This window comes from Channa argus, chromosome 5 (genome assembly GCF_033026475.1).
Source record: "Channa argus isolate prfri chromosome 5, Channa argus male v1.0, whole genome shotgun sequence".
NCBI lineage: Eukaryota > Metazoa > Chordata > Actinopteri > Anabantiformes > Channidae > Channa > Channa argus.
The window spans coordinates 2962767-2984965 of NC_090201.1; the positions used below are offsets into that span (position 1 = coordinate 2962767).

Consider the following 22199-nt stretch of genomic DNA (forward strand, 5'->3'; position numbering starts at 1 on the left):
TTTAGGGCTTCATGTTCCTCCCAAACAATTCTACCTCGGTTCATGTTGACCAGTAGTATTTTGGAGAGCAGTGGCTTCCTTTGTGGTCTCCTGCCATGGTTACTATGTCTATTCAATATTTTGCATATGGCTGACATATGAATAGATAAGTATTAAGATGGTATTCTGGAGTTTGTTTCTTTTTATATAACCTCACTGAGCATCCGTCCTGCAGTTATTTTAAATAGGGTGGCAAACATTCGAACCACCTCCTAATATAATGCACTCCAGTAAAACTCCACCTCTTACTATTTCCTCCTCAATAATAAACACATAGAATGATAACTTAAAAACTGAGAAATTCTAACTTTGTAAAGGTACAGTATATGGCAGAGCTGGTTTATTGGATTGCATTAAATTGTACTGGTGTTTTCTCAGATAAAACAAGGTTTGAATAAATTGTCCAAGAACACTGCCTAGCCAAAGAATAAAAAAAAAAGTCACTAATATTTTATAGGACTGCGTTCAGCTTTAATTATGGCATGTATTTGCTGTGCTTATTTCAATGACCTTATGAAATGTCCCAATATTTATTTCTACACAGAGTTGCATTGATTTTTCACAACTGCATAAAGAGCCAAAGATTCTTAGTAGGGCCAAAGTTTGAATTCCATGTGTGAAAAAAATGTCTCATGTTCCCTAAATTACATCTTCACACTTTTTTCAGATGAATTCTGCTTATTCAACATTTAGAATATTAGTCATCTAAGGTGCAGGACTTTTAAGTACTTAGGGTCGACAGTTCAGAGTAATGGAGAGTCTGGAAATGAGGTGAAAAGGTGTCCAATCAAATAGGATGGAATGGGTGGAGTCTTGCATGTTGTGGGATAAAAGAGTATCAGCAAGAATGAAAGGAAAGGTTTTCAAGATGGTGGTGAGACCAGCGATGTTGTACGGAGACAGTTAGACTGAAGAAGAGACAGATGTTGAGGTTCTCTTAGGAAGTGACGAGGATGGACAAGATCAGGAATAAGAACAGAGGAACAGCTAATGTTAGACATTTTTGGAGATAAAGTCAAAGTCAGAAGGAGAAGAAATTTGTCACCTACTTACTGTATTGCATCAGTTAGAGTTGAATAACATGTTACCAGCTAAGACATAGTAATCAGTGCAGTATCAGCAGTAATCAGTATTTATCCAAAGGATGACACTTACCTGTTTACTTAGTTAAATCCAAGTGGTGACTTTCTGACAAGCTGGGTATTTAAGTTGTATTTGCATTTTAGAAAAAGTCCCAATTTTTGTGAGGATTTTAGTTAAAGGACTTAATGAGGAGACTGTGAGAGGAGATGTGATAGAAGGGATTTCATTACAATTGTGTAGTAATGAAAATAACAGAAATTTGCTTCCAAAAATGGAGAAAAAAAGAGCAAACTATCAGAAGGCCACAGGTTAAAAACAGTGATTAAGGACCTGGTACTAAACTCAAGCTAAAGAAAACAGTACATGGCTGGAGAAACTAGACAGTAGGAATGAACCTGCGGGCAGGAGTCAGGGAGATCTAGGGAAACTGAACATAAGCATGGCTACATGAACTTATGCTGGGGAAACGAATCCCAACGGTGCCGGAAAAAACAGAAAACGGAATGTCGCAGGACTGATCTGGAATACTTAATGATAATATACACATACAAAGCTGACCAAGAAATGAACAATAACCCTAACATGGGGTACACACAGTGGCAGATTAAAAGGGGGAAAACGTCCAAAGCGCCCAATGGGCAGGAATAAAGAACGAAACCCAGTACTAAACAGAGGCCAGGGATAAAACCGTATAACCAAACAAGGGCTAAACAAGGACTGACCAGCAGGGATCTACGAGGACCAAACCTCAGACCCAAATGAGTCCACAAAAACCAGTCCAAAAGTCCAGGTCCAGATCATGACAAGTTTTCTAGAAGTGGAATTTGTACATCTCAGAAAAAAACCTCTAAATAGCCTCATGATCTAGATAATAATCCCCCTGGTTGTTAATTATATACTGTATAATCTGCAGACACTTTTTGTCCTCCTAATAGAATTGTTGACTACCACAGGCACAGTTTTTGGTGACTTTAATATTTCATGAATACTACAACTGTGTTAAGCTTTGTCTAAATTAATGCAAGCTTGTGTAAATGTGTTATTATGAATCCTTGGAGAAACATTACAAAGACACTTTGTTCAGTAACAGCACAGTTTCAATAGGCTACAGTATAATAACTGTTATATGCTCATGTGACAACATAATTGGCTGAGGCTGCTTTATGTCTGCTAATTACAAAAGATTACCACATTAGAGTCTGTAATGACCAGGAGAAGACAGTGAATTGATCTAATATTCCAAACGGAATATTGTTGATTATGCTTGTTATGAGATAACAAAGCTTATTTTGAGTCCAGATGGGAATTATTTCAAACTGAGGGTGTTAATGTTGGGATGTGTGTGTTTAATATATAAAAATACACACACCTTTGGCCTCTACGGACCTCAGTTTGGCTTAAGATGATGACTCGCTACGTAGCCTAATAGTTTTTGGCGGAGTAATGTCACAGAAAGAGCATTCAAATTTTTCTACAGCTCATTCAAGCAACATTGCATAGACATTTCCTCAATGGAGCCTCAGATGGGTTAACACAGTTGTAACACAGCTGAAAATACATCCTACCCTCTAACCTTTTCTCAGTGCTTTTGGGATCAGCAATATTTATCTGACAATGTCTTGGTCATCCATTTCTCTTGAGCTTCTGTGTCCTCTGCCCAGCAGAGGATGTGAGTATAGATGTGTGTGGGTGGTTAAATGGATTTCTCCGGTGGAAACATCATTACTCTGCACAACCACAGGCCACACATCACCATTACTGTAAACAAGGGAACACGTGGCAGTGCTAAACATGAAAAGCTGTAAAGACTTCGTTTCTAACAGGAACAGATACAACTGTGTTTCCAACTTCTCACTTACCAGGGGCAAATGATCAAAAGTCACCAATCTTACAACTAGATGTCCTCCAAATAGCGCTCAAAGATCCTAACTAGTCATCTCCTCTTGAGCTCATTGGCTAAGACATTATTGGATTTTCATCTGGCTCTTTGGTAGTTATATCCTCAAATGTATTATCTAACTAGTCGATAAACTTTCTATGGACGGGTGCACAGTGCTGTTATCAGAATCTCTGAGCTAAACTTTATATACATTAAAAACATTTTAGCTCAGTCAGGTACATTCGGTTTTGGCAGAGCCCTTAAAATGCCTCAAAGACTCAAACATTATTTCTCTCCATTGCTAGTAGAGAAACCATCATCACATAAAACACAACTGAATCGAATTGTGAGGAATAAGACATAAAAACTACAGATTGTAATTTACAGCTGTGACCATGTCAGTACCAGTGCTGTGACATCTCTGTTATACACATTCTTGAAAACCTTTCTTAAATGTCTAATGTAGCCTTACACAAGAATAGACACTCAGGGTATATTTAAATGTTAAACATCCCCCTAGTTGGTTTCAATGAACCGGTAAACATGTGCATAATTAGGGTCTTTAACCATCAGAGAGGACGTGTAATACTACAATGGAGGTGAAGAGTGATTCATAAGATGACTCACAGTTACTATACTATTAATTATTTTTACTTTCTACCTCTGCTGCACCTCAAACAGGGATGGTTTTAAGTAGCCTCTGAACATGGATTTAGCTTGTTGAATCACTTGATGATAGCCACATTGTAATATTGTCGCTTTTGTAAATAATTACCGGAATCAATGTCAAAAAACTGTCCAAAATAATGCCTGCGGTTTTTGTGACAGCCATAGTTGCCCTTCACATATGGCCATGATTTGACTCATGTGGGAATATTCACACAATGTGTGTGGTGCTCGTAAAATACAATATTATGCTGTAGAATGTTTTACTAACTAGTTTGACAAACTAGTAGTGAACGTTTTTCCTTACATTTACATGATCTGTGGCTTTTTTTTAGTGAAGAAAACATGGAGAGTCAGTCAAACTGTGGTATAAGCTGTAAGAAAACTCAAAGCCTGTAAAATGTTTATGTACAGTGAAAAAAAAAGCATATGCTAATTTAGGAATACTAAATTATTAAACATGTTTTATTTTCAGTAGAATAAGAAGTCAATGAAGATGCTGAGTGTAAATTCAGAATTTTCACTGTAATGTGTGTAAAGTTTTTTTTTTACTAAACAAGTTAATATAATACATATAATCTGTCATTTTAGGTATAGTTTTACTCTTTATGGGTGGCTTTGGGGACCCAGGTGATGCTGGGTATTCTGTTAAACATGATGCCAGAAGAATAAAATGGTTATAGGAACAGGAGTGAGAGAATTAGACACGTCTTTGTAGTACTTCTGTATTCACTCTGCCAACTAAACTGACATCAGCCAACTGACAGCTGGATTAGAGCTTTGCATCTCTTGTACTCTATAATTTAAAATAATGCCTTGTACTGTCCAAATTATATTATTATAATACTATATAATACTACCACAGCCAATGCAGTGAGTTGAAATACCTCTGTATATTTCGCTTAAACACAATTGTCTGCACAAACCTGTATGTTGTTTCATATTGTAGACATATTCACTAAACCAGCTTGTAACATTATTCCTCAGGCAGTATATACATATACATGTCATTTGTATTCCTGCCTGACAGCCCAACCCAATGTCATTAATGACCCCTGAAAGTAAAAATAAAAAATAGCTTTACCCTTGAAAGGCTGAAATTTATAGCCTGGTTGCAATGTAGGTGAAAGACATAGAGATATAGGATTGTTTTAAATAACTGGGAAAATAAGTGGCCCTCTTCACAGTATACAGTACATTTTGACTTCTGAGCAGCAAAAGTACTACTGTCCTTTATTGTTATTATTTTACATACATGCTCTATTTGAATTTGCAACACCTTTTAGGACAGGTTGGGACAGGATCATCTTTACCACGGTGGTGCATCCCCTCTTCCTGTAACAACTCTGTAAGTCTTTAGGAACTTGGGAGACCAGTGATTTTAATTTTGGACGCAAACAGTTCACTTTTCAGAGGATGACAGGTCTGGACTGCAGGCAGGTCCGTTTAGCACCTGGACTCTTTTATTACTGAGCCACGCCGTTATAATATAATGTATGCACAATATGCTTTGACATTTTTTGGCTGAAATAAACAAGAATTTCCCTTAAGACGCATTGTCTAGATGGCAGCGTATGATCCAAAATCTGTAGTATTAATGCGACCTTTACACATGTTCAAGCTGCCAATGCAGGCTGCATTAATGCACTCGACATAATCACAGATGCGGGCTTTTGAAGTGTGCACTGATAACAAGTCAGATGGGTCTTGTCTTCTGTAGCTTGAAGGACACAGCATCCATGACTCCCAAAAATAATTTAGGTCAAAGATCACAGGACAGTCATCCTTCACCTGAGCTCTTGTTGTAATTTCCACTAAAGAATTTTATTTGTGCAATGTTTTAGTAGTTGGAATTTTTAGCCTTAAACAACTTTTCCAATCCTTTGACACCCCTTTATCTTCTTTGTTTTAAACCTGTTTCTGCCTTAAATTGAAAATGATATCGTTTTAAAAAACAATCACATTTTAGCATAAATCATTTGTTGCAGTACAACCAGCTGTGTTTTAAACCCCTGTGAGTTTCAGAATAGCTGCACTCCTTTTTTTATGGGTCCAGCTAAACTGGACAAGATGTTAAGTGACATAATCATCATCTCTAACACAGTGTTTGTACCTCATGTCTCATTGTGCTGGCACTGTGTGTGTTCTTGTATAGTTGGGGCACGCAGGGTGACTTTACCACCACCCAGCCATTACCTGCTGTCAAGGTGAAGCTGTTCACTGAGAGCACAGGAGTGTTGGCTTTGGAAGATAAGGAGCTGGGGAGGGTAAGGAACATCTCTACTAAAACCCTGCTTTATTTAGCTCATTTCGATTTTCACTAACTTGTATAGCTGTCATATATTAATGTCATGTTATAACACACAGGTTGTGCTCCATCCGACTCCCAACAGTCCTAAGCAGTGTGAGCTCCATAAGATGGCAATAGCAAAAGGCTGTCCAGACAGTGAACTCAAGATCAAACTGGCTATTCGTATGGACAAACCACAGAACATGAAGCACTGTGGGTAAGTGACATTAGGCTTTTACCAGTTGTTGGCCCACATTGTTCTCACAATTTATTCTGTTCTAGAGTATCAGGTTTTTAAATGAACAGTTTGGTAAGTATCATTCTTGTTCTGTATCCTACCACAATGATATAATACTGATCGTAGGGGACAAACAGACCAGGAGAGAGAAGAAGAACAGGGGACTGATTCTCATGTTATTGTTCGCGTCTGCTCTACACGTAAGAGATGACAGGCAATGTCATTTTTTTCTAATAATATGAAACTATATAAATTATGACTTGTCTCGTAAAGTACTAAAAGGCGTCATTAGGTTTACTTTGTCTGTCGTTAGGAAAAGACAGATTTTATCACATCTGGTGTGATACTTAAACAACGCAAACATTTCCTCATTCTCTCGTGCAGTAACTATAAATCCACACGCCTGTCTCGGTTTTTGTCAATGAAAACTTGCATTTTCACATGAAGGTGAACTGACATCTGTATGTCCTTGAAGACAGAGACATACGCTGGGCAGATGTGAAAGGGTCCAGTTTGCTATTTCTGCACCATTTCCTCATCTTTAATCATAGAGAAGCACAGTATTACTGGAAGTACATTGCTTCCCTCTTGTGCTGAACAGTGGTTACTACAGAGACAGTGTTGAAATAGCAGGTCTTCTGCGATATTTAAGGACCCGAACACAGCAGACTGGGAAACGTGTTCACTGATGTCTGTCTTTTTTTTAATTTTTAAAAAATTTACAGTAAAACAAACACAGTGCACCAACATGCTGTAATTACAGAAAAGCAGTGCCACTGTATGTAAGTATGAAGAAGCTGGGCGGCTGTGGCCTTTCTGTATGATGTTACATATCCTTCCCATGTGTGTGTGAGTTCCCTTTAGGTACTTAGTCCATAGCCAATAACAAAGTCTGTAACATGCAGTCACAGTTCCCTTTATAACCTCCCCCAACCTCTTTGGTTTCCCTCTGAACATGGTTTATATTTATTCAGGCATAAATTTAGCCCACTCCTTATGGCATAATTACTATGGTTAAATGCTATGTACAGCCTTCTTCAAATCTCTCAACAGATTTTTTATGATAATTAGATCTGGAGGCTGGGAGAACCATAGTAAAACATTAACCTTTTTCTTTGTAAACCGTTTCGGAGTTCACTTTGCTTTGTGCTTTGGGTCATTGTTTTTGTAGAAGGTCCAGAGCTTCTTAATTTTGACCAATGGTAGGAGGCTTGGTGACTCTAAATTGTTTGTAGGGTGAACATGAGTGTGAGTGGTTGTCCGTCGGTGTATGTCTCTCTGTGTTGGCCCAGAGAGAGACTGGAGACCTGTCTATGGTGTCTATGGTCGCCCTATGACAGTTAGGATAAACTCCAGCCTCCCTGCAACCATGATAAAAGTAAAAAGCAGTTACAGATATTGGATGGATGGTTTGACACCATTTTTGTTTCTTCTATTAATAAAAAACATTCACTATTTTACTCTTTACTAATACTAATACTGATTTACTATTTAAACAAGGAAATAGAAACTTTTTCACTAAACTGTAGTTAATCTGTTGCTGAGTTTGTGTATCGAAATGTTGTCAGTCTCTGTATCAGCCCTACCAGACCGGCAACCAGCTCTCACCTACTAACAGCTGGGATTGGCAGCAGCCCACCTGCAAATCAGTATAAGCGGTTTAGACAATGAATGGATGGACAATTATAAAAGCTTTTCAATTGTGTCACATATCATTATCCAACCTCATGTGGGTTCTCATGTGCATTAAAATTGTGCTGTACAAACAGATCATCTAAACTAAAAAGGTACATGACTGGTAGTTGCAGTAGCAGCACTGCTAGAGCTACCGGACTTCATTTACCTGGATTTCATCTCCGTGGGTCTTACAGGCTGCCATTACCATCTGTTTGCCTGTTGTGGCTGTACACACTGTCCATCCCACTATACACACTTGCTCACATAATTAACAAAAACGTTTTGCTGCACCATTTGTAGTGTTTATGAAAGTGAAAAACACATTAACACAGAATATTATGTAATTGGTGTTTTAAAAGTACATTAATATTTAAAGGTGCCCTATTAGTATGTAATATACATAACGATGGTTTCATTAGTGTGTCTACCTGAAAATAAGAATTGTTATTTTTTATTTAGCTTAGAACGAGCCTTTGCTATCTACATAGTCACCTTTTACACAGGCCACATGTTGCACCGAAAGTAGTACCCAGAAATCAAACTAAAAACTGGGTCTAGAGGGAATTTTTGCATTTTGATGTTGAACTTAAATTTGTCAAAAACATGGTCTGGTGTCCAGGGAGAATTTAAATTACCCAATGAACACAAACACAATGTAAATCTGATTAATAAAAGTATAACAATGAGGAGAAGTGTACTGGTGCTAATTTTTAAGAACAAGGGAGATGTGCAAAAGCTGTGGCAACTACAAAGGAATAAAGCTGATGAGCCACACAATGAAGTTGTGGGAAAGAGTAGTGGAAGCTCAGCTAAGGGCAGAGGTGAACATTTGTGAGCAGCAATATGGTTTCATGCCTAGAAAGAGAACAACAGATGCAGTATTTGCTTTGAGGATGCTGATGAAGAAGGACAGAGAGGGTCATAGGGAGTTGCATTGTGTCTTCGTAGATTTAGAAAAAGCGTATGACAGGGTGCAGAGAGAGGAGCTGTGGTATTGTATGAGGACGTCTGGAGTGGCAGAGAAGTATCTTAGAGTGGTGCAGGACATGTATGAGAGCTGTAAGACAGCGGTGAGGTGCTGTAGGTGTGACAGAGGAGTTCAAGGTGGAGGTGGGTCTGCATCAAGGATCGGCTCTGAGCCCCTTCTTGTTTGGTCTGGTGATGGACAGACTGACAGATGAGGTTAGACAGGAATCTCCATGGACTATGATGTTTGCAGATGACATTGTGATTTGTAGTGAGAGCAGGGAGCAGGTGGAGGAAAATCTAGAGAGGTGGAGGTCTGCTCTGGAAAACAGAGGAATAAAGCTTAGCCGCAGCAAGACAGAATACATGTGTGTCAATGAGAGGGACCCAGGAGGAATGGTGAGGTTACAGGGAGCAGAGGTGAAGAAGGTGCAGGACTTTAAGTACTTAGGGTCAACGGTTCAGAGCAATGGAGAGTGTGGAAAAGAGGTGAAGAGGCGAGTGCAGGCAGGTTGGAACAGGAGAAAAGTGTCAGGTGTGTTGTGTGATAAAAGAGTATCAGCGAGAATGAAAGGAAAGATGTTCAAGACGGTGGTGAAACCAGAGATGTTGTTCGGCTTAGAGACAATTCAATTCAATTCAATTCAATTCAACTTTATTTATATAGCGCCAATTCACAACAAAGTCATCTCAGGGCACTTTACAGAATAAAGTCAAGATTATAAAGATATATAAAGAGAACCCAACAATTCCCCCTGGAGCAAGCCATAGGCAACAGTGGAGAGGAAAAACTCCCTTTAACGGAAGAAACCTCCAGCAGAACCAGGCTCAGGGTGGACGGACATCTGCCTCGACCGGATGGGGTGAGTGGAAAGGGGAGAGAGAAAAGAACAGAGCAACAAAAAGTAACAACAAAACATCGGGCAGATTGGTAGGACCAGTAGCTTCACGCTGGAAGACACACAGCTTCAAAGCCGGGGGACACTTGCAGAAAGGGACAGAGACAAGGGGACAGAGGAGGACAAAGACAACTACGGGAGAGAACACACAGAGTTAATGACATACGGTGGTGACAATTGCGGGATGAGAGGAGAGGAGAGATGGTCAAGAGGAGAAAAGGAGCTCAGTGCATTGGGGGGTGGGTCCCCCAGCAGTCTAAGCCTATGGCAGCAAAAAATATAACTAACTATATGCTTTATTAAAAAGGAAGGTTTTAAGCCTAGACTTAAAAGTAGAGAGGGTGTCTGCTCCCCGAATCTGAACTGGGAGCTGGTTCGACAGGAGAGGAGCTTGATAGCTAAAGGCTCTACCTCCTATTCTACTTTTGGAAATTCTGGGAACCACAAGTAGGCCTGCATTCTGAGAGCGAAGTGGTCTACTGGGATGATATGGTGCTATGAGGTCTTCTAAATATGATGGAGCCTGACCATTCAGAGCTTTATATGTAAGAAGCAGGGTTTTAAATTCTATTCTAACTTTAATGGGAAGCCAATGAAGAGAAGCTAGTGAAGGTGAAATATGATCTCTCTTGCTAGTTCCAGTCAGCACTCTTGCTGCATCATTTTGGATTAATTGCAGGCTCTTTAGGGAGTTACTGGGACATCCCGAAAGTAGGGAATTACAGTAGTCCAACCTAGAAGTAACAAATGCATGGACCAGTTTTTCGGCATCACTTTGAGACAGGATGCTCCTAACTTTGGCAATGTTACGTAAGTGGAAGAAGGCTGTCCTAGAGATTTGTTTTATATGTGAGTTAAAGGACAGATCCTGATCAAACATAACTTCAAGGTTCCTTGCAGTAGTACTGGAGGCCAGACTTATGCCATCTAGTGTAACAATATGGTTGGACATCATATCTCTGAGATTTTTGGGCCCAAATACTATGACTTCAGTTTTGTCTGAGTTTAAAAGTAAAAAATTGTGGGACATCCAGGCCTTTATGTCTTGTAGGCATGCTTGAAGCTTTATTAACTGATTATTTTCATCTGGTTCCATAGATAAATATAGCTGGGTATCATCAGCATAACAGTGGAAATTTATGGAGTGTTTTCTAATAATGTTGCCTAAAGGAGACACATAAAGTAAAAAGTATTAATCCTAACACAGAGCCTTGTGGAACTCCATAGCTAACCTTTGTGTGCATGGAGGATTCATCATTAACATGAACAAATTGAAATCTATCAGATAGATAAGATTTAAACCAACCTAGTGCAGACAGACACACTGAAGAAAAGACAGGAGGCAGAGCTGGAGGTAGCAGAGCTTAAGATGTTGAGGTTCTCTTTGGGAGTGATGAGGATGGACAGGATCAGGAATGAGGACATCAGCTCATGTTAGATGTTTTGGAGATAAAGTCAGAGAGGCCAGATTGAGGTGGTTTGGACATGTTTAGAGGAGAAACTGTGAATATATCGTTAGAAGGATGCTGAGTTTGCAGCTGCCAGGCAGGAGGTCTAGCTTTACTCTTGTGTTACGGTCGGCACCGACCCATTTTCAGTTTTAAATGCATAAATGATCCATATACTTTTGTTTATTACATCAAAGCTTTTTGAATTTGTCAGTAACTTCTATTTCAACAAAAAAACAAACAAACAAAAAAAAACTTCTCACTTAATTATGAAATGCTCTTATTAAAATTATGACCTTTGTGATGTTAGGGTCGGTTTCGACCCACTTCTAAATATAAGGTTATAAAGCAATATTTACAGCAAAAACTGAAATAATAAGTGCACTGTCAGCCTAAGCACTGACAGCCAGCTCCTCCCCCAATCATTTGAGCTTTAGGTGACTCTTGTTTTCCTCTATAGCTGCACAAATACAGAACAAACAAACAAACTTGGACGCGTCCAGACGTGTGAATTCAGTATTGAATTGGTGACTTGCAGAGTTCACATGTCCAATTTGCAGCTTCAATAATGAAAAAAAGATTTTCCAGAAGAGACAGACACATCTGATGAGTCTGAGGAGGAGGTCGACAGAATTTGCTGAAAGATTCAAGTCCAAAGACGGTAAGATCTTTTGGAGGTCAGTACCTCCTGATGCACATGGCAGGACAGCTGCTGCAAATGTCATCAAAATGACCCCTGGAATCACAAGGTTTGCTGTGACGAGAGTCAGTGACATCACGACATGTTTTGACAAACCTTGAAGGAAAAAATGTCCATGGTGACACGTGGGAAGACATTGATGAGGAATATCTAGATGCTTACATTGGTGTTCTTTAGATCCTGCAATGAGGCCACTGATAGTCTCTGGGACGATCAACAGGCAGAAATATTTTTCGGGCAACAATGTCACTTCACACCTTTCAAATTATATCAAGAGTCCTCAGATTTGACAACAGAGATACCAGAGCAAGACCTAACAAACTCTCCCCCATCAGGGATGTCTGGGAGAAATGTGTGCAGCTTCTTCTTCTGATGTTCAACCCAGGGGCAGAGGTGACAGTAGATGAACGTCTTGTCCCTTTCTGAGGAAAGTGCCCGTTCCGGCAATACATACCCAGTAAGCCAGGCAAATATGGTATAAAAATCTGGGCATCCTGTGATTCAAAAACAAGCTATGCCTGGAATTTACAGATTTACACAGGCAAAGCTGCTGGTGGGATCCCAGACAAAAATCATGGAAAACCTGTGGTCCTCGATATGACTACTGGACTGCAGGGTCACAATATCACTTGTGTTTTTTTTTTGTACCAGCTATGACCTTGGACAAAAGCTCCTCAGGAGGAAACTTTTAGTGAAGCTTTAGTGAAAGGATTTTATTTTTTGGCTTGAAGTAAATGTATATGGTTCAAAACTGACCCGTAACACCACAGATGTTACTATTGTTAAATATATTTTCTTTTAAATAAATTGAACAAAATTATTAAAGTGATGTGTTCTAACATCCCTCAATAATGGTAAGGTAACAAAACAATCTTGTATTTATTTATATTTTTCTATTGAGGTTCATTTTACAATGTTTTTATATTAAGATTGAGGAAAGCTAACACAAGAGGAAGGCCTGAGGAAGACCAAAGAGGAGATTTATGGATGTAGTGAGGGAGGACATGAAGTTAGTTGGTGTGAGAGAAGAGGATGCAGAGGACGGGGTTAGATGGAGGCACATGATTCGCTGTGGCGACACCTGAAAGGCAACACGTTAAACGAAACAGTCACAGTAATTGGAAGAAACACACTACTTCAAAGTATCCAAACATGTCCACAGTGAATGAGGCTTACTGTATATAATTAGTGGCTTCTGTTGTGAAGAAGTTACATGGGAATTGTAATAGCTTGTCACTACATTTACCATTATCAACAACAAAGGCTCATCGTATGCTCGGAGAGGGAGGGGTGGGGGCGGGGTGTTTGCAATCTGCAATCTCACCTTTAGGTGCCAGCAAATCTTACATACTGCGCTTTTACAGCTGAGGCTTCTTTCTCAAAATGTATCTCAGTAATGCAACAATGCTTGTCATTGTCATTAAAAAGCATATTTTATATGTCAGACCAATGTGGCAGAGTAAACCACGGTGACATGTAAAGCTTTAGAAAAAGGATTACGAGTGTGTCAAGTTCAGTGTAAGTCTACTGTTTTATTTCTGAGACATGGGTCTCACTTGCTGAATGGTGAGCGAGTGAATCTCAACTTTTGGGCTTTAGACTGCATCATCCGTGCAGTGTGACAGAAAGAGCAAAGAGTAAAAAACTGCTGGGCCAATTCAGCCTGGACACGTTTTAGTATCAGCAGCTTGGCAGGATCCTTTTTGTTGCAACGTCCATAAACTTTGTGTAAAAAGGCCTAAGAACAACACATATCGCCCACTGAGTGGTTTGCTGAGCTTTGCCATCTGAGTGCTCTCTTTCACAGCTACTGTGATCTTGGCATTAGTGGCAATGCGTTAAGTTTAAGTAAGAATCTGATTAGGATCAGATTAAATATTATAACATCTCTCATTGCACAAACAGTGTTGTGCATAAATCTGTGATCGTGTTCTACAGACACACTACACACTTTGTTTTTGTGTCTGAATCATGTCGTATATGGCGTTTTCCCCTCCAGTCTATGTGGAAGATTAGAGCCGCAGAATGACTTGATTGAATTGTTTCTCTGGCCGGCTTCACGTCAGCACTGATGCTGAAGGTGCCCCTCACATTTGAGCGCTGACTATCAGCCTACAGTCGAAGTGTGTTTTACACACACTGGTGCACACACAGTTCCTGCTTTACAGCATTGCTCTTCTGTTTGTAGCTGTTAGGAGCTGTGTGTCTGCCTTTCTCCCCCCTGCCCCCTCCCCTCCATATGTTTTCTTTTGGGGTTTTGGAGGAGGCTGCTGGGCTGCCCTGGTGCCAAAACTGCCTCCCTAGACAATGTTACTGGTCCCACTCTACACAGCGCACAGGCAGAGCCTTCATGCGTTACCTCATGGATGCTGGTTTATTTAGAACGACAGGCAGAAGCCGCTCTGGGAAGGACCACGGGGAAAGGCAAGACTTAGGCGGACTGTGCAGTATCACCGGGGAGACCCACAGCTAGGCCAGGAGCATTAGAAGCCGATCAAACTGGGGTCCTCACCCTCAGATGTTCTTTTACAATAAAAGCCCTCTTCCCAGACGTTTCCTTCTGCATCATGTTTTCATGTCAAAATCAAAAAGGAGGCTTTAGGACACAAAGAATTCACACGTTCTTTGGCTTGAAGAAAAGCATTGTGGCATTGTGCTGTGAAGGGAACAATGAGAGAATAATTGGGGTGATTCGTTTAAGTATATGACTGCAAGATCTATGTCCTTCCTGGTGTAACCCTCTAATTTGCCAAGCTTGGAAGTTCTGGATCCTGAATAGCTGGGGTTCGTTTTGAACAGTTGTGGGTTCAGTATCTTGTCCATAGACGCTTTATTATGTGGCCAAGAGTAAATAAAGGAAAATATTACAAAATGAAAATGAATCATTTTATCATTGCTTTCACTGATAATTTAGTTTATTTCTATCCAATTCATATAGACGCACAAAAGAAAATGGGTTTCGGATAAGAATAACCCGGGTACCTTTATACAAGTTTGAACAGCATAGTTTATGTTTGTGACTCTGTATAAAAAAATATGCAGTTCTTCTTGTTTCGTGGCTGCTTCCTTGGGCACATGCATATGTAAATGTCAAGACAACAGGACCAAGATATTTACTGTATCGCTCGGAAAGTTTGAAGCTAATGTGTCTTGTTGCAGTAATGTCATGTTACCAGAAGATGTCAGTAGACACACAACACTACCACTTCATGTAGCGTTGGCGTCTGGTGCTTCAGACTCCTGTCACAATAGTCAGGACACATATACAACAGCTGCATCTTTGGACAAATTTATTTTGTCTAAATATTCATGTTTTCTTTCTTCTTTTTTTTTTTCAACAGGTATCTTTGGGTCATTGGCAAAAATGTGTGGAAAAGATGGAAGAAACGTTTCTTTGTGCTGGTTCAGGTAAGCAAAAAATGATTGGTTCAAGTCTCTGCTGCTTGTTGGTTAATTCCTAGACAAATCACACACTGGACTGTTAAACTGACACTGACAAAACACTAAGAGACACACAAAAAAAATGCTGCAACAACAGTGTTGGAACGAACAGTCTTTAGGTTCACACACATTAAAATAAATGTATATTCCAACCAAGTTGCAGTCCCTGTAGCTGTGACAGCTGCCAACTTCCCAGTTCTCAACATGGGAACCCAGTGGTGTCATTTCTCAGTCGGGTGGCAGTTTTACGAGACTGCTAACTGTGTTGATATCAGCACACCTGACTATAAAACAACCTTCCATAGCATTCATCCTCATCACTGTGATTGTGTTTAAATTTACATTCCAGGCAACTACTGAATACACTGGCTACTAATTTTAAGTTATTTTTAGGTATCTTTGTGCCTTTATTTGATATAGTCAAGTGGAGGACAGACAGGAGACATGCGGTAAGAGATAGGCAGCAAAGGTTCCTGATTGGACACTATGGTTACGCGGCATGCACCCTAATCATTCAGCTTTCCAGATGCTCCTAAATTTGCAATTATTTTAATAGTCAGTTTTCCTTTGATGGTGGGTTATTGGTTAGGCATTTAAATATAATGAAGTACATGAAGTTACATTCAGATTCTTGTTTGTGGTATGCAGCATTCTCAATTTTAATACATTTGTTTTTCTGTTTACATGAACTTCAGATAAAACAGGATTTTATGGACAAAACTACTGTAAATCACCACTAGCAAGACTTATTGTTACTTATTGTTAACATTGTCAAAAGCAACACTAGAATCACCTGTGCAACAACAGCGACACCACCACAGACAACAAAAAGCAACAACTCCAAGAGTGTCACTACACAATATGTGATAAAAATTAAAATTGTTTTAAATAAACTGAAATACTACTGCATGAAAATAAATGAAGGAACACTTTCAAAAAAAGTGTCAGTTGCCATTTTTCCTGTCATATGAGGTGGTACCAGGCTTCTATACTGAGGATCGTTTTAAAAGTGGAACCTAAATAGAGACGTTTTCCAGTCTTTGTACCACTGAGCACAGGAATGAGTAGGTACAATGATTCAATCCAGTGTCCAGTTCTCATTTTACGTCTATGAGTGCTACTGGAAAGTAGCAGCTTTTTAGCTTTTTAGCTTTGGAATTGAGCAGGTTGCATTAGAACTGTACCAAACCAACTTCTGTCATGTGTTTTAGAAACTTTTCGATATTTTCGGTTTACCGAAACTGTATTTATTTGGGTAAATAAATACAGTCAGGTTGTCCAACCAAGTTTAGGGACAGAGGTTCAGGTTTGTCACCAACCAAAATTTAACTATTTATGAGCATAACTGTTAAACTGTCCATTGCCCTTTCAAATTCATATCTATAGCCTCAGTATCAGTTTAGAAAGAGCATTAAAAAAAACTTGATCACACCTAATAGACAACCATGAGCTGCCTTCAACATGAGCTCTGCTTTATGGCTTTGATACGTTCAGTGGCCACATGTTATGTTTGTGCTGTGAGAAGAAGAGATGAAGCCAAGCTGTCTTCCCTCGGCTGTCAAAGGAATGATGGAGAGGCCAAGCAGGCTTTTGTCAGGAGTTGGAAGTGTGGGGGTGGGGTTTGTATGTGTGTTTGTGGGGAGCAGAGGAATCTGCCTTTTCCTGGTGGCTCTGCATTAGGAGGTGGGCAGCAGGCAGGGGAGGGACGGGGGTGGGGGGTGGGGGGGCTGTCTCTTGTGCGTTGGAGAGGATATGTCTCAGAGCTACAAGTTGACAGGGGATTGACAAAGTCGAGTGAACACTAGCTGGCCCAACACTCGCAGCTAGAAAAGCCTGAGCACCGCCAACTTGAAGCCTCTCATTTGCTTCCAGCTAAATATATAGCATGTGACAAATACTGGTCAATAGACTGCACCGTGCTGTGTTCGTGTTTTGCTTCTCTGTCTGTCGCCATGTGTGCATGGATATTTTTTTGAGTAGCAGATCTGATGATTGCTCTGTGTGTCTGAGCACATGTGTACTTTTAGTTGCTGTATCTGACATGTTGCACGTAGAGACGTCATTGCATTGTTTTTGGAATTGAACTGTTCATATTAATCAAAGTTTGTAATTATACCTGCTGACCATCATGTCTTCAAATGAAATTGTAGACACAAAACAAAATAATATGAATCATATGATCCCATCGCAGCCCATTACAGCCCATTATAGTTTTGCACATTGTATATCGCAAGTTCTAGCAATGAACACATAATAATAGTAATAATAATATGAAGAAGAATAATAATAAGAAAAAAACAAATAAGAATAACAATGGTTTCTATTGATTATTTCACTGCTGACAGAAGCCACAATATGAATATTTATGCGTACAAGAGCATATTAGAAGCTTAAATTAATTCTAATGCATCTAAATATAGGCCAAAGCAAACAAAGAGCTTTTTGGGGAGAATAGGTGGAATATCTTTGACTGGCCAAATGAATCACATGGTCTCATCTAACTTACTTCAATTCAACTTAGTGTAAAAGAGGTTAAAGTTAAAGAGAGACCCCACAAGAAGTAAATCAGAAGGTGTCAATGAAGAGGGAAGACGGGATGTGTCTGCTGATGTCCATACATGAAGTCCGTCGAAGACTTCAGGCTGTTATTGACTCATAATGATATTTAAACAAAATTATATTTTGGCATGGAAAATAAAATGTTGTGGCAATTGACACTCTCTATTTGACAGTTTTATGAGCATTTATTTTATTGAGTTCATGTTTTTTATTCCCTCATGCATTGTCCTATCAGGTGTTACTACATTGGTTTTGCTTTACTTAAGATTATTTTGTTGTGTTTGTATTTTTGTTTAACTTTCTCTTAATTTTTCTTATTTTAATTATTTATTTTTTACATGAATTACACAAGAGTTACCACACACACACACACACACACACACACACACACGTGTTAGCACCTGTTGTTCAGTCCAGAGGCAAAAACAGACATTCTGATAATAAAGTTATTCCTCCTGTGTCTCTCATTGCTCACATCTCTCATCTGCTCCCCAGTTCACAATTCTGCCCACTTTGGCAGGACTTTTTTTGACTCCTGATGTTGGACTTGAACCAACTCTGTTATCACATTCAAAGCTTCTTGACATCTGAATGGAGTTCTTTATTTACAACAGCATCAATAGATAAGGGGGGGTCTCTTAGCTTACCTGACTGGGACCCCCCTGCAGCTATACCTCCCCCAGATTGAGACAGATTTGTGAAAATTGCATTAATTGCATCAATTGATTCCTGACCCAGTCCAAACTTGACCTGGACTACCTTCAGCTGACCATAAAAGTCCTGTTAGCCTTCTCTGCTGCTACTGCAGTGTTACACTGCTTCACATAAACATGATCAAGCCAGAGGTTAAGCTCCCTGATGATTTATTGGTGGATTCAAAGGCTGATGTGTGCCCTCTGATTACCTTCAGTCTCACACAGCTTCAGTTTGAGAAAAGTGATTCAGCTCTATTGTGCCTGCAAACCAAACTCATGGTTTTCGGTTAAAGAGGAAAAACAACAACACTAATCTGATTTCATGGAGCCAGGAGTTCTCCATCTAACAGCAGGGCACATTAAAGTTAGCTTTCTTGCTGAGGAGTAGTGCAACAGTCACCTGCAGCTTTTGAGTAATGTAGGTATTTCACTACAAAGAACAAGCATGATGAAAGACTGAGGCCAAATGTTGGGAGATGGACATGTGGATCAGGGGAAGGTGGATCACTGATGTGACCTAAGACTTTCTGGTACGAATTACACTTGTTAGTACACATTTTAGTAATCATAACGTTATAAAAAGTAAAAATGGTTTAAATAAAAAAACAGTAATAAATTATTTCATCAGAAGGATGAGCCTCGCTCAGTATCCTTTAGAAGTGGACTATTGCTCAATGAGTCAGTGTCACAGAAGTCTTCAATAGTACCTGTCCACAGAACACGTTCCGAGCTTTACAGTATTTCTACTATAAATGTGGAAAAAGTTACATTTTCTCATCTTCGTTTCCTGTCTTCATCATCCACACTTCTTTTCTGTCCCTAAATTATCTCTTCATCCTCCATCCATGTAATCACGACAGGGGGTCATTTGGCCTGAGCCACTCTTCAAAGGCAGATTATAGACACTCATGTTCATGGTGGAATTAGTTTAAACTTTACAGTACATTACATTTTTCATATTGCTCATTTTTTCAATTTACTGCTGTTTACTCACGTTAACATGAGTTCAGTTCACTTTTTTGCATTTGATTCAAATGTAATTGATTTAGTTCAGGTCATATAATTTTCAGCAAATATAATTTCAGCTAAATCAAAGTTACAGTTTAATTCAACTAATTTAGTTGTAATTTATTTAACTAAAGCAAGTCCAGTCAAATTATTAAGTACCACTAATTTCAATCCATTTATATTAACAGTCTCTAAATATGCATGTTTCACTAGGATGGCATTTTTGTACGTACACCGTTGCCCATAAAGTTGGAATAATTTTGTTTGCAGACACATTCCTCTATTTTACAAAGGTTAATAAAGAATAATCAAGAATAAATCACATTGTCACAATAATCTCAAGAGAAAAGGTAAAAAAAGATTTTTTTTTCCAACTTTATGAGCAACAGTGTATATACAACCATACTGGACAACATATGTTTTTTTTGTTTAAAATGTTAATGTTGGATGTTGGATGTATTGCTTTTGGCCTCTCAAGTTTCTTTGGTAAGACTTTGGTAAGTATTCATTTCAATGTGGTTCTTGTAATGATGTACACATAAATGACTCCAGCAGTCCCCTCGCTCTCTCTTCCCTTCTCATTCTCACTGTCTCTTCATCTCTCTGCTGATTGAAAGCTCAAAGGGAGAGAGAGAGTTTTGGGAGGTGGGTGGAGGAGTAGGTGGGGGGGGATTTGGTAGTTTACACTCTGATTTGCCTTGGTAGTATCCTGGAGCTCTGGGAGCTGCTGGAGAGTCAGTCTGGTTCCCTCCATCCCTAACCTGCCCTTAGGTCTCATCAGTGCTGTCATGGGGAATCTCATTTATCACACACACACACACACACACACACACACACACACGCAGAATGCAGCTGCAGCTAGAGTGAGAGCTGCCACTTGCAGCGGCAAAGGTGGCGACAGCAATGGGTTGGCCAGGCCTGGTGATTTGTAGAGACAGGCTGGGATGACTGGCAGCTACAGTAGCAGCAGACCAGCCACAGCTAGTAACAGTCTCACTACACTTCCTGTTACCAACACAGGGAGGAAGAGCAAAGCCAATGACCAGACAACAGTGATGGAAAAAAGACAAAACAGCGATGGACAAAACAAAACTGCTTGTCCCAAAAGCTGCTACTGAGGGAATGATCTTACGGAGCATGAATGTATTAGCAGATAAGGATATGTATTTTCTTCTGGATGAAGCTGACATGTTAGTCTGGGAGAGGTGCTAGTAGTGCGCAAAATGAAAAAAGGTTTATCCCATATTCTGTGTGAAAGTACAAAATTAATCCATTTAAAGTTTTCCTTATAGTGCACAGCTGTAAATGTACCTCAATTACAAAAGGTAAAAGAACTATAACATAGTAGATATTGTTATAAAGACTTTAACTCAAAAGAGAAGTAAAGTAAAAACTAATAGTGAAAATATAAAACTTGGATATTTGTTTTGTTAATGAAAATATGAAATGATTTCACAAAATTCTCCAATTCAATTCAATTCAATTCAATTCAATTCAACTTTATTTATATAGCGCCAATCCACAACAAAGTCATCTCAAGGTACTTTACAGGATAAAGTCAAGACTATAAATATGTATAGAGAGAACCCAACAATTCCACATAAACCCATACAGTACATACATTCATAAATCCTTACACCAATTTAAACTAAAGTACCTACAGTACAGTACTTTTTAACACAGATGAGATGTGAATATATTTATGTGTGAAGGTGTTTAGCATTAAAATTAAATGTATGATATTGCAGTTTCTTTGTGCTATTCATTGTTATCATCGTTAATATGTTTATCCTGTTTTGGAGGAGAGATCCTTTACTCCAGTGAAGTGTTACGTGCTGTCAGATCTGTCCATATGTATGTATGTACAGATCTGACAGATGTACACAGTACAGATGTACAGATAGGTAATGGGATACAGTGCAGCTTTTCAGTACCCTCTTAATGTGTTGGAGAAAAAATTATTAATATATATATATATATATTAATGTAACCCTAAACCTAACCTTACAATAATGCACACTAGCAAGGACAAATGTTTATTAGACTTACCAAAAATGGTCGAGGTGTGCACAAGGTATAAGACTGACAATTATGGTATATTTTTTCAAAAGTTTGCAAAAATTAACTTTTATTTATTTCTGATGAAAGAACAGTAGAACCAGCTGAATCTGAAATTAAACGCTATAATCCAGACACATTGATTAGGAAGTTTTGGACAGTTCTCAGACGATGACTGCATAAAATGACAGAGCATTCATCTTTATCTATTAGATACTAGATAGTGAGGAAAGGCTTTGTCTACAATCCTTCCCCTCCGCTGCGGTCTGCCAGCAAATGACGTCTGGTGGTCCCAACACCACCAAGCAAAAGTCTTCAGCGCAATGATCCCACGATGGTGGAACGAGCTACCAAACTCTGCTCGTTCAGTAAACTCACTCCCAATATTCCAAAAACTGCTGAAAACAGAACTCTTCCGCACTTAAATCTATTCTATGTAAAAAAAAAAACAAATAAACAACAAACAAAACTTTCTGCTCTTTCTTGCAATTGCATCGAATGAAATGTGAACACTTTTCTGATAGAACTTTGCTATAATGATGTCCCCTTGACT

The 22199-nt window shown here is 39.2% G+C and overlaps 1 protein-coding gene and 1 pseudogene across 5 annotated transcripts in view; both read left to right on the forward strand.

The window, feature by feature from the left end:
* cadpsa (Ca2+-dependent activator protein for secretion a) overlaps positions 1 to 22199 on the forward strand; it is a 183881-nt gene that overhangs the window by 76314 nt on the left and 85368 nt on the right. For 4 of the 5 annotated variants that reach the window (XM_067505309.1, XM_067505310.1, XM_067505311.1 and 1 more), the window contains exons 7-9: positions 5823 to 5934; positions 6035 to 6174; positions 15227 to 15293. In XM_067505309.1, the coding sequence (XP_067361410.1) occupies positions 5823 to 5934; positions 6035 to 6174; positions 15227 to 15293 (319 nt within the window). The remainder of the gene's footprint in view (positions 1 to 5822; positions 5935 to 6034; positions 6175 to 15226; positions 15294 to 22199) is intronic. The other variant, XM_067505313.1, reaches the window with a different exon arrangement.
* Positions 11792 to 12588, forward strand: LOC137128288 (piggyBac transposable element-derived protein 4-like; annotated as a pseudogene).